This window comes from Solea solea, chromosome 18, assembly GCF_958295425.1.
Source record: "Solea solea chromosome 18, fSolSol10.1, whole genome shotgun sequence".
Lineage (NCBI taxonomy): Eukaryota > Metazoa > Chordata > Actinopteri > Pleuronectiformes > Soleidae > Solea > Solea solea.
In genome coordinates this window covers 21757975-21771425 of record NC_081151.1, presented here as the reverse complement: position 1 = coordinate 21771425, position 13451 = coordinate 21757975, and the positions used below count along the sequence as shown (strand labels likewise).

Here is a 13451-nt window from a genome sequence, read left to right as displayed (position 1 = left end):
AGGACCCTGCGTGTCATCCGTCTCCCGTCCAAACATGTTTGTCTGCAGGACGAAGACAAAGAAGTTCTTAAAAAACTCTTTTTTTAAGGCTGGTTTTTGCCTCATTTTCCCTCCCTTTATTCATCAGTTTTTTTTTTTTTAACTTGACCCATATTTTCATTCTCTGCCGCCTGCAGCACTTTGTCCGCATCAGGCTGAATAAATGTTTTTTAAAGAATCAATCCAAAACAGAGCAGGATCTCATCACTTAATCATCCATTATTGAAATTAGTCTGCTATGCACAGTATAATAATAATTATGATGTGGTCCAGCTCAGTGAACTGTGAACTTACTCTTTTCCTCCAACTCCACTCTCTCTGATTTGCTATAAATGTCATGATTCCAGCTCCAGTGGCATCAAAATGGAAGCCTTGCTCTGTGTTTGCCTGTTGCCATGGTGAATCCCAGTATCTGTGCTCCACTGATAATGAGTTTTTGTGTCCTTCCACCAGACACGCACTCAGCTCTGAGTGAATATGCTCACAGTTGATTGATCGCAACACAGATCAGCTGAAAACTCATCCGAGGATTGATTAGCTCCGTGTTCAGGGTCGGGACTTGGACTCTGGTCAAACCTGGTCTCTCAATAAAACGCGATTATTTTATTTGTTAACTCTTAACCACTCATTGAGTGTTTCATTTGCCTCATTGTGCCAAATTGTTGCAACGTCCTAAATATTGAATATATTGAATTGAATATCAGTCGATAAACCACATTGGACCTTCATGACATGATTGGTCTTTTGTGTGCCTTGTTTTGGGGGATCTTGGCCAGATCTCCCTTGAAAAAGATAATTTTACTCTCAAGGGACTTCCTACTTCAAAGAAGGTCAAATAAACAAAAATAAGAAGAATGCACTGAGGTCTGGACGTTCTCTGAAGATCGTCCAGATGGGGTTTTAATGTGAGGACGCAAATATCTACATGGTTCTCTGTGGACATGCTCCTGCCAGCTCCCTGGTCAAATCTCCAGACAGTGTCCAAGTTAGAAGGTCCAGGTAATTCTTAACCTCTTCACACGTGACCCAGGCAACACCGTCCACCTGGATCCTGTGAATGTTCTCTGGCTTTTTTTGAATTGGACGATCTCGTACCACGTGGATCATATGTGAGCTTCAAATCCCCAAGAAGGTCTTGCACCCAAATCTCCAACCATTTTCCAGGGTTCGGGCGGCTTCAGACTCATCTTTACTTGGACTACACCAGTGTTTCCCAATCCTGGTGCTCAGGGGACCCCTGCCCTGCAATTTTTTGGATGTTCCTCTGCTACAACAAATGAATCGTTCGATATCAGGCTGTTGACGACGAGCTGACCTTTTGAATCCAGTGTGTTGGAGCAGGACCACATCTAAAAGGGTTCCCTGAGGACCAGGATTTGGAAACACTGGACTAGACTCTAACTCTTCTTTTAAAGACTCCCACTCAAATGCCGGCCGATTCCAGACGTGTGTCTTGTGTCTCGTGTCTCTGAACGAGATAAACCTCAGAAGAGGACATCCGAAGACACGTCAGTGGGGTCTTGTCTCGATGAATGTCAAAGAGAAATGGCTCCATAAAAGAGATTGAGAGCAGCAGCGGTGGCCGTTTTACTGCAGTCAGGGTGTGTTTTCCATCTGCTCGTCAGCGCCCTCAGTGACTCGATGTTTGCCAGTTACCTCAGCTGCAGCGTCGACGCTGTTCCCGGCGCAGGCGGCCCTCTGAGGAGAGTGACGAGCGTTGCAGCAGGTGCTCGAGGCGTCCAACTGATCTGGGAGGACGCTGCCAATAATAATCCGTTCAGCTGTCTGAAGGGTGAATGCTGCATATTTCAGCTATGAGGCTGCAAACAGCTGTGGCACTCCTCACCAAAAAAGCAGATGTAACTCGGTCGCTGAAAGGATTTCCAGATAGTTTTTATTCAAACTCGCCTCCCGAGGAATGTCTGACGCCAGCGACTCTGTGACCGTGAGGTCATTGCACTGCGAGACTACTTTTCCAAGAGAAATGAAGAAACAAAATGAAGGAACATGCAGGTGAAAGCAAACAAATCAGCCAGTCGAAACGCACCTGCTATGATTTTACACTTAAAACTGAGCCGTGTAAATCTGATTTATATATAAATGTCCAAGCAGTTGCAGATTAAGACGAGATTAAGACCTCGTGTCACCCAGCGTCTTCCCTTATGCTGTGACGACGAACCTGATGGAGGTCCGGCTGAAGCACAGCAGCAACATGGTGCTAGTAAAGCCAAAAAAGGTTCTAAATGGTTGGGAGTATGGCTGGAAATGGACCAGAAAACCAGCCGTGAACAAAAACGGTAGTTTGATGAGGATAAATGAAGCTGGATATCCAAGGCGTGAGGATTGTGTGAGATCATCTATACGAATAGAAGAACCAGTGGTGGCATTTGGGTAATTGCCCCAGTTTTTTTTCCCGTTGGGTTGAGCAGAAGACTTGGTGTCAATCAATGCCAAATTTCATGATCTGTAGCTCTGTAATGGCGATTCTAGGAAACCAAGTGCAATTAGCAGTGAAAGTAGCTGTGTTTTTTAACTATTGACACAATCATTTTACTTTGGCCAATCCTTTGTTTGGGAGCTTGAGGTTGTGCCGACTTTTTGAGTTGGAAATCTGACTTGACGGGGTGTTCCAGTCGAAACTTCTTACTTTAAGAACTTTAAAATTTAAAATTGTCAACACTGAATTCAGTACCAAAATAAAACAGAGGAATTATTTACATTTAAGAAGCTGAAAAATCAGAAAAAACTCCATTAATTTAGTAATTGATTAACAATCGACTAATCAGGATAATGTAGGTTCCATTAAAGTTGTCATCTCATCACCTTTTTGTGACCCCCACATGATTTCTCTGCCCCTCTCTGACTGTGTCCGTCTCTTTCCTCCACCTTCAGGATGAACGCGTGCTCCAACAACTGCTCGGGCCACGGAGAGTGTCGCGCTGGGACCGCCGGCCCTCCGGTGTACTGCGAGTGTGACGACAACTGGAAGGGAGAGGCCTGCGACGTCCCGTACTGTCTGGCCGACTGTGGCTCCCCCGACCGAGGTCACTGCCAGAACAAGACCTGCGTCTGCATGGCCGGATGGCAAGGTGGGCCCTCGCACACCGCCAGCATGTGTCGTTGTCGTCGTTGGTGTCCGCTCGAGCCAAATCATCCTCAGTGACACCAAAAAAAAGAGATTTCCACTCGTACATTCTCTGCTCTGAATGAAGCGTGGCTCTGCTCCCAGTGCTGGCTAATCATACGTTCAGCAGCCAGAAAATGACGAATACGGGATATTTGTGGAAACACAGCTCTGCCCTCCTCCCTATTTTCTGCCGATTGTTGTGGAGCAACTGTGGTTCTGTCGTTAACACTAGAAACTGCTTATGGGTTTTGTTTTTAAGTTCTTCTTCTTCTTTTTCCTGCTCCTGCTTTTTTCAGTTTCTCCCTTCAGGGGTCACCACAGCAGATCATGTGCCTCCTCCTTCCCCCGAGTCTTATTTGATTTGGCCAAGATGCCTCATGTGTTTGGATATAAGAGCATATAATTGAGAGAAGGGAGAAAGTGTTTCGGGTCATGCCTCGTGACCCGGTTCCTGAGGAGGCTTTTGACCGCCTGTGGCAGGAGACGACATGTCATTTTCTTTTTAAATAAAGAAGCGGCTTGAGGGTAGTGAAGATTATCTGATCCGTTCTTTAAGGATTTCTTTGTTACAGAAAATATTCACATTTAAGAAGCAAAATTTACAAACCATTTACTGGATCTAATTGTTTTAGTTAAGTCATGAATATCTTGTCTTTTTTAACTGATGATGACCTGTTTTTGTTTTTATTATTATTATTATTATTATTATTGTTGTTTTGTAGTCTTTTAATCAGACACCATCAGGCGTCTGGTTATCAGGCCCTGAGCACTCTATTAGTTTTGAAGCAGCTCTTCTGTGCACAAGCAGAGACGACGGCTTCATTTAACTGCAGTAATATCGGCAGCGTTGTGCGCTCACAATCTAATACAGGCCGAGGGAGTCGAGGAACAGGCGAACAGCCTAATTCCTCTTGGTCTTTATTACCCTGTCATGGTGTTTCAGCAGAGGAAGTGCTCTCTCTGTGCCGACCGTGATCCAAATGAAGTCGTAATCTACGCCCGACTCCTGCATCTTCATTTAAGGCGGACTTGCGTTTCAGACTTTCATTATTCATCTGTTTACACAAAACGCCAAGGTCACCGCTTTGCTGTTATTTATGAAAATGCCGCCCAAGGTGCAGAGGTCATTTTTGTTTGTTTAGCATTGAAGGATATTAGCCACCGGGAGAACTCTCTCTCTCTCACTCTCTGCCACCGACCAAACAAAAACAGTAAATGCAGCCTTGATTGTTGCAGTGAATCACATCACTTCCTTTCCTTTCCTGTCACATGGTCACCTCTGCATTGTTTTTTTTGATTAAGATCTGGAAGAAACGCTCCCACTGGTTGACATCCTGTTATGGAACGAGCGAGTGATCGCAGTAGTTTGTTTTCTTTATCCCGCGCAGGTTTTTATCTGCGACTCTCATCGCTCTGCGATGGACAGACCTTAAATCAACAAGTCTATCAGAGCCGCTGTAATTCGTACAATCAACAGGGGGAAAGGGTTTATTCTTTCTATTCCTGGCGAGGCGGCGGTTTGGCAAAAAAAAAAAAAAAAAAAATGCATGGGAATCTCTTTCCCCTTCATTCAGTAGTGATTTCCGGTTTATGCTGCTGTTATTGTTTTTGTCCAGTGACAGGAAATGCAATAATTATTGAACTTTAAGCTTCCTCCTCATCTTTAAACGCTCTGCTCCTTCTCTCACGCCTCGCTTTTATAATTCAGAAAATGATAAATCAGGTTTTGTTCACAGTTGCTTCGTGGAGAGCAGATGGCTGCAGTTTTGTTTTTTTTGTCTTTTTAATTCACGCTGCTCGACAGCAGGACATTAATGTAAACTAATGATGCCTGTGAAAGTTTAATCCTCTAATTAGTGCGGGGACTTTTCACAAGCTTGAAAGTTTTGTTTCTGATTTTACCTCAAGGAAATCTGGTTCAACGATCCCCTGAATGATGAAACGGTTCTCTGTGTGATCCATTTAACTTTCTTTTATTTCCTTACTGTTTACCGCTGCCTTGACGCTCTGTTTCTCATCTCTTTTATTATTTTGTGGCCGCTTTAATCAAGTAAAAATGTCTGTCTTGGTATCAAACGAGCAACCGTGCAGCGAGTAATTACACCAAAAAGAAGAAAGCGTTACCGCTTCCCTTCTTTACTTTATCAGCATCTCGTATTATGGTTTACTGCTCGCATTCTAGTTGTAGTCGGAAGCGGATTTTCCGAGTTGGAGGAGTGTTCCTTCAACCTTCCGTTCTTCCTCCATGACCGGAGCACAGACTCCGTCTGATACGCTCGCCACTTGCTAAATATGCCAGACTCCTCTGTTAAATATTGAGATTTTAGTAATTGTTGGAGATTAACCACGTTTCTGACTCCTGAACGCACTACATGCTATAGATTTCGTCCAATTTCTACAGCGAGAAAACGTCGCAAACCTAGCTTGAGAGTCATTCATTACATTTAAATGGCACTGGTGTTATTTTATACTTTTGACTGTTAAAAAAACCCTTAAAATTCATGTTAACACATCCCAAAGTTGGATTAACCCACATAGATTACGTGGTTTTGGAGTTGAGTTACTATTTCGTGTGTATTTTGACCCGGAAACGATAAAAGAAGCCAAGACGGCAGCGAAGAAAAACATGGAGAAACCTATTCCGGAGCAGTTTTACACTAATGAGACTGAATTTATGCTCTTATGCAGCTTAAAGAATCAAGTATTTTGAAGTCAGTGAATATTTATAGGCTGATCATTTGAAAGAGATCAGAGCTCGTGTGACAGTAGTCCAATTAAATGGTGCAACTTCCCGTGGAAATGTCCTGATTTATTCTCCTGCAGGTTCTTCTTAACTTTATTGTTTCCGTCCTTCCTCAGGTCCAGACTGCTCCGTTCCAGCACCTGCTAATTCCTCCTTCTGGGGCAGGGAGGAGTACGCCGAGCCCGGGCTGGCCAGAGCTTCACACAAGGCCGTGGTGGACCAGGACATCATGTGGGTCGTCGGAGGCTACGTCTTCAACACCTCCGACTATCAGATGGTCAAAGCGTAAGTCCTTTGTGCTGAGGTCATTACTGGCTGCCTCAGTGAACAGCTTCGGCGCCGCTCCTGACCGTTGAGGGTTAATAAGAAGCGGGAGTCGGCTCTCTGTTTGGCCCAGAGTGAAGGATGTAATCAAAACCATGAAATTACAGGATAGACTGATGTTCCTCACCCTGCACTCCACCCAGGAAGATCACCCTTGTCCTTTTTGACTCATGGTTTTGGTTTATGGTTTCCTGGCAGCCCAAAGGTCTGCTCAAGGTTCACTATGTGAGACTTTAAAACACTTTATCCCACTTATTTGTTGTTGTCTAAACACATTTAAATGAGAGAATTGCCTTAAACTCCTTAATGCTGTAATATTTTTTACTTATTTCAAACGTGTGGACAAATTGATCGTGAATGTCACTGGACACATACTTGCCTGCATTTCTTTATTTTGAAATAATAGTTCAGTTGAATGTCCACTAGAGGACAGTGCAAACTTGAAAGTCACTGAAGCTGAAGAAAACATCCATGACAACAGGCTAACTTATGTATTTTATCATAGTTTTGACTTTTTATCTCATAAGTATGAATTTTTATCTCACAATTTTGATTTTTTATCTCATAATTTTGACTTTAAAAGTTATAACCTTTTATCTCATAATTATGACTTTATTGCATAATTTCGATTTTTTTATCTCATAGTTATGTCTTTTTATCTCAAAATTATCTCAACTTATTTTTTATTATATTTTTATTATCAAGGCTAAGTTTTACCTCTAGCGGAAATAAGCTTCCATGCTAATTTGACGTAAAAACTCCTGTTTTCTTACTTTCTTCCTCTTTTTATTTTGGTCATCTCACTTTAATTAATAGTCACACTGCCCTTTATCAATTTCCATTGGTACTGCTGTATTTTGTTCATATTCATATGGGCTAATTTTGGGATAGTTCAGAGTTAAAGTTCAGCATTTTTGGATTTGTGTACTCTATTCCCCCGTCCTCACCCTGGCTGTAACACGGTTTACTTTGTCGCCCCCGTCCTAAAGCACCGTGCATTTATGGCAAACGTGGAGAAACAGAAACTCATCAGTCAGGTCATGAAGGAAACCTCTGCTCTTACCTTCCCGTTCCCTCTCGTTTTCTGCAGGTACAACCTGAGCAGCAGGAGGTGGCTGACCCTCGACCCCTCCGTCAACACCGTCACACCACGATACGGCCACTCGCTGGCTCTTCACGAGGTACGCGGCGTTCTCTCAGAATGTGTTGTTTCCAGCAGTGCCACGAGTATGACTTCAAAAACAACACGGCAGATGACGACCGAATTACATCCGAGCAGAAGCAGACACTTCATAAACGTCCCGCCTTGTTATTTATGTTTTTCGGCGCTTGTTGTCTGCAACTGAAATCTAAATCTCTGGATTTCATTTACTGCAGTACAGTGTCAGAGCAGTTTCTTCTGGCTGAGAATCTGCTGACGGAATAATAAATTAGACAGACGGAGAAGGAGAAGGAGGAGAAGACACATTGTGTCTGTCTGCTCTGTGCTCTGGGACAACAGAGTTTCAACCGCAGTGTTTGCAGGAGCTCAAACTGAGTGGCACATCGCGTGTGAACGTGTCTTGTTAGTTAATGTGAGCTTCCAGAATCAAATCTGTGTCGATAAATAACTCATGGAGCTGATTTGAAGTCTCAGACTCGAGCTGCCGCGAACAAATCTGACTGATTTATACAAAAAGCAAACTTTCTGCCTCATAATTAATAAACTATCAAAGTATTCATGAGATAAAACTGTTTTACTTGACACCCGAGGGTTAAGAAACACTTACATCATTGAGCAGAGAAGGTCATGAGGAAGAAATGCAGTTTTTAGTTATTTTTTACTCATTAGAAAACAAATCTGTTTTCACAGCAACAATTAAAAACCAAAGTTGATCAAATCGATGCTGAAGTTCAGGATGTGAACTTCAGCATCGATTTGTTATTATGAAGTCAACAACCTGAAATATAGCTATTGATTATAATGGCTCAAATAAGACCAAGTAACTGAATTCCAATTAAAACAACAATAAGAATAAGAATAATGAAAGTACATTTATGTAAGTGATTCCCAGTCAAAAAAAACTGCAATTCAGTTAAGTAAAAGTTAAGTTTTTTGACTTATTTCCCCAAAGAAGATCACATGACGTGAGCACTGCTGTAAAAGGATAAAAAGCCCTGCAATATATCAAGGGTTCAGACCAATAAGTGCCATTAACACCTTAAAATACATTTTTAAAGCTTGTGTGAAGAGGCTAAAACCAGTTAGATGCATTTTTTTACTGTTATCTTGAGTCAAACATCTGGAAAAAAGTCTAAAATATGCATGAAATATTGCTACAAGGTCTACAGTTCTTTTGAGTAGATCTCAAATGCTGGCTTCTTTGTTTGGCTGGGGGAAACGTTACACATCCTTTCAGGATGTTAATGGAATAATGTGGCATTTTCTGTCCGAGGCTCCTTCACCTCATTTTTAATTAATAGTGTTAATCTAATGAGATTCTGCTTGAAAATAACAAATATTTGCCATTTAAAACCAGCAAAATAAAGAGTTTTATGCCCCAAGAGGAAGCTTGGTAGATTTATTTTGCATTTTATGAAGGAAAACGTCATCTAGCGACAGGACTCGTGACAAATTAGAAAAAAAATAACAAATTTTATGATTTTTCCGTCATGTTTTGATTTGGAATGGAATGCATTTGCGTGTATGAATTTTGAGCCTCATATTTACCCTGTTAGAATCTGCAAAATCCAAACAGAAACTAATGAAAACAATCGCTGTGGATGATCACGTCTTTCACGTTTTCTGCTCCTGTGCACGTCTTTGTCTCTCCTCCCAGGGAAAGATCTACATGTACGGGGGAAAGATCGACTCCACGGGGAACGTGTCCAGCCAGCTCTGGGTCTTCTACATCCAGAACCAGACCTGGGTCCTCCTGAGTCCCCGGGCCAAGGAGCAGCAGTACGCGGTGGTGGGACACTCGGCCCACATCGTGCCTCCTCTCCAGGAGGGCGGCAGTGCCGTCATGCTGGTTCTGTTCGGACACTGTCCTATGTACGGTTACATGAGCTCGGTCCAGGAGTACAACATTGGTGAGATGTGTTCTCTCTATATTTCCTATATATCCTGGCATATACACTACAGCAGTGTTTCCCAAACACTGGGCCCCAAAGAGAACAAATTTGCTGAATTTTCTAAACCTTAAGTCAAAATTTTGATGTCTTTCTTGTAAATAAAATACATTTTCAGTTAATTTACCAAACATTCTTCTCCCAATTTAAAATGGTATCAGGTGTTACAGATATGGCTTTAAATGAGTCGCTACTTTAAGTACTAATTTGCTATTGTCCTGATTTGGGCCATGACAAATAAAAAAGATGCCGTGTTGACAGAAAACCGTTTAAGAACAGAAAAGAAAAAAAGATTATATACAGAAATTTCTGTTTCTGTATATAATAAAAATATAAAATTTTACTTTTTCTCTTTCCTACTTCCTGCTTTTGCTGCTTCCACGCTTGTTATAATAACCTCTGTTCTCGGTGCAAGCGCTTAATAAATCACTTATACAACAAAAGGAAATTAACACTGGCCTCTAAAAGGAAGCAAATTAACTTGTGGACCCGGGTCATGCACAGAACTCAGGTAACCAGCTTTCATTTTCAGGCCTCATTGTCTCCTAAATGTCAGAAAATGGGTTAAATTAAACTGTCACCGTGGCTGAAAGACCAGAGTTTATCTCCTATTTGCTCACAAATGGACATGATTTGGTTGTTATCGTCACCTGAGCGGTCACCGTTTAAAACTGATGGCTTTTTTTATTTCTTATTTTTTTTATTTGACCTGCATGTTTAACAGCTAATCTCTATATTTTGAGATCTAAACTTTCCATAGGAATTATAGGAATCTATAGTACCAGGAATTCTGGATAATTTAAAGAATCGGTGTGTGTTTTGTTTTGTTTTGTTAAATACGTAGATATATCGTGATAATATCGCATCGTGATAATATTGTCATCTCACATCGAGACTTAAATATTGTGATAATATCATATTGTGACTTAAATATTGTGAATATTTAGTATTGTGACGTAAATATTGCGATAATATCATATTGTGGCTTAAATATCGTGATAATATCGCATCAAGACTTAAATATCGTGATAATATCGCATTGTGACCTTTAAAATCGTGATAATATGGTATTGTGACTTACATATGGTGATATTATCATATTGTGATGATATCGTATTGTAACTTAAATATCGTGAAAATATCGTATTGTGGTGTCTCTGGTGATCCCCACCCCCGAATAAATAATTAGTTGCAGCCCTAATGGAAACACTTGTAGCCACTTTAATGTCAGTTAATTGTGTTGCTTCTTTGTTTAATGTGCTGTTCTTTAATGTTTTGTTAGTTAACCATAAAACATGTCTGTGTGACCCCTCAGCCCAGAACACATGGAGCATGGTGTCCACAGACGGCGCCCTGGTGCAGGGCGGCTACGGCCACAGCAGCGTTTTCGACCCGGGCACCAGAGCCATCTACATCCACGGCGGCTACAAGGCCTTCAGCGCCACCAAGTACGGCCTGGCTGGAGACCTGTACAAGTTTGATGTGGACCGGAGGAAATGGTGAGGACTTTTCTCTTTGTCCCAGTGTCACCCAGCTTAAGTTCTATACAGGTCCAGAAAGTTCTTCTGGATCCAGTGGATGAAAAATATCAGGTGCTAGTTTATAAAACATGTGTGTGTGTGTGTTTAAGTCTGGGTGGAGGTCTGTGCTCTGTGACTGTGTTGAAAGAACATGGCTGTGGTTTGTGCAGGATGATCCTGAGAGACAGCGGCTTCTTCCGCTACCTCCACACGGCGGTGATAGTGAGCGGGGCGATGCTGGTGTTTGGAGGAAACACGCACAACGACACGTCCATGAGCCACGGCGCCAAGTGCTTCTCCTCCGACTTCCTGGTCTACAGCCTGGGTCAGTTACACACACACACACACACACACATACACACGGTCCGCCTCCCTCCCTCCTTCCCTCCCTCCCTCCCTCGCCTCACTTCTGCTGAGCTTGCAGCAGTTTGTTTTTTATTTCTTCTTCTTCTTCCTGCCCCGGAGCTGCTTTGCATTCATACTTTGACGCGGACTCGCTCCCGGGATCTCGTCAGTGCAGCCGCAGTGTTTTGTTGTTGGATATTGAGCCGCTCCGCTGAGGCAACAGAAGGTCAAACGCTGCGGCTCCATGTACACAAGTGGTAAACCACAAACGGCAGCTAATGATGTGGACTACTGTCGTTTTTTCACAGCAGTGTAGAGTCTCTGTCTGCTCTAAAGTAAATGATAAATGGACAGTTTTTTACTCAAAGCTGCTTCACACTTACACTTTGTGACAATATACGATAATATCCCTCATAGAGGTGGAGAATTCATGATGTTACTTCTTTACGATGCAGTCGTAACTTTCCAGAGTACACACGTTTCATTTAGTTTAATAACTGATAATGGAAATGTATTAAACTCTTGTTTCTCGTTACAAATGCACTGTTGTTAAAAACAGTGGGACAAAGACTTTCAAAAGACTGCATCGAATTGTGAGACGCCTAATCGCTCCTCGTGAATTTCTACTGTCGTGATAATCGTGAATGGAGGAAAATTTCACGTTTTGACTTAATCCGCCATGACATGGAGCTGCATCTTTCTTTACTGACTAATTATGATCGTATTAAATTCATAATTTTTCCCTTTAAAAAAAAAAAAAAGCGTCCTATCAGCATTCTTTCTGACCACTGTAAGTGTATTTAAGTGTTCACAATTATAAATTATAAAAATTTGTAAAATGGAGTAAATTCCAAAAAGTTTTTATTGCTTTATTGAAAATAGGTCGGCTAACGTGTAAACATAAGTGATAATAAGTGGACACTGATTGACCTCGTGTTTCTGTTCAGAACTGGAGTTTACGATTTTATCACAGGACAGTGAATGCATCACGCAGGCTATCCATGGTGGATGTCGTCATTTCCCATTCATTACAACTCAAAATAAACCACCATGTAGGATTATTTTAGACAGTTATCCGCTGTTATCAGCTCAAAAAACTAACAAACACTTAATAACTACGAACTAAACTCAAATAATTTGAGTTATGTTTTATTTGAGTTGATAAACTGTAAATTTAACCGTGTAAAATGGGCAAATAATATTGTTTCTTAGCGATCAGAGTAGTCAAAGACTTTTTACAGTTTAGTAGCCACTCTGTAAGGCTGCATTACTGTGATTTTTAAGTATATACAGGATGTTTGAAATGTCTAAATTTCCACACAGGAGAAAAAGAGCTGCTGTAGTCAGATTCCGATTTAATTGAAAAATCCTTAAAAGCTCTTTCCTCAGGAGGCTCCTCTGCTCAGACCCAACAGAGACCAATCAGAAAATCTTTTAAAAACTTCCAACAGACACACACACACACACACACACAGGCAGGCTGCTGTGAGCAAGTGGTAGAATTTAAATCAGACAGGAATATAATATGAGTTTCCTTGACTTTTATATATAATATGAGTTTCCTTGACTTGTATATTCTATTGAAAAAAGGAGAGATGGGATTTTAGTTTGGGAGAATTTCCCAGCGGAGCTGCAGCTCACGCTTTGACGACTTCTCCTGGAGGATTTTCCTGGCGAAGGTAAACACACAGGGCGATGAAAGCAAAGTCGAGTAAAGTAAATAGGATTCACAGCGGAGGCTTCAGGGACAAGTCTTGCGTGGAGAATGTTAAATCCAGCGGTTATTCTTGTTTTGACTCGGTTTGCGTCGTGGAATTAACCCACAGCAGATACTAGCATGTAAAAAAAAGTCTTTATCGGAAAATCCCGAGGTAACAAGGTTTTTCATGAATCGAGAGAGAGCGAAGCGACAACCTCAGGTGTTTATACAAGGGGGGCGGAGTCAGGGACAATGAGGATTTTGAAAGAGGTGACTAAGGATGTCAATTTTGGCACAGAGGCAGTAGATACCCGGGATGGGAATCACACGGTTCCTTTAACGATACGCGATAATATCATGATACGACAATTCTGTGATAATCAATATATTGTGAGACAATCATACGGCGATACATCACGATATCCATCTAAGTGAAGAGAACAAAGTGCAGGATTTCTATTTACTCACAACATGGAGAACAAAGTGCATAAAGTTGTGGATGGAGCATCTCTTAACGTAGCTTTCTCCACCATTATCCCGCCG

General features: G+C 41.7%; 1 protein-coding gene across 2 annotated transcripts in view; it reads left to right on the top strand.

The window, feature by feature from the left end:
- atrn (attractin) overlaps window positions 1-13451 on the top strand; it is a 132305-nt gene that overhangs the window by 18947 nt on the left and 99907 nt on the right. For both annotated transcript variants that reach the window (XR_009233723.1, XM_058614705.1), the window contains exons 5-10: window positions 2932-3128; window positions 6026-6194; window positions 7324-7414; window positions 9053-9305; window positions 10660-10843; window positions 11035-11189. Coding sequence is in view for 1 of the 2 variants with exons in the window: in XM_058614705.1 (XP_058470688.1) it covers window positions 2932-3128; window positions 6026-6194; window positions 7324-7414; window positions 9053-9305; window positions 10660-10843; window positions 11035-11189 (1049 nt within the window). In the remaining variant the exon portion in view is untranslated. The remainder of the gene's footprint in view (window positions 1-2931; window positions 3129-6025; window positions 6195-7323; window positions 7415-9052; window positions 9306-10659; window positions 10844-11034; window positions 11190-13451) is intronic.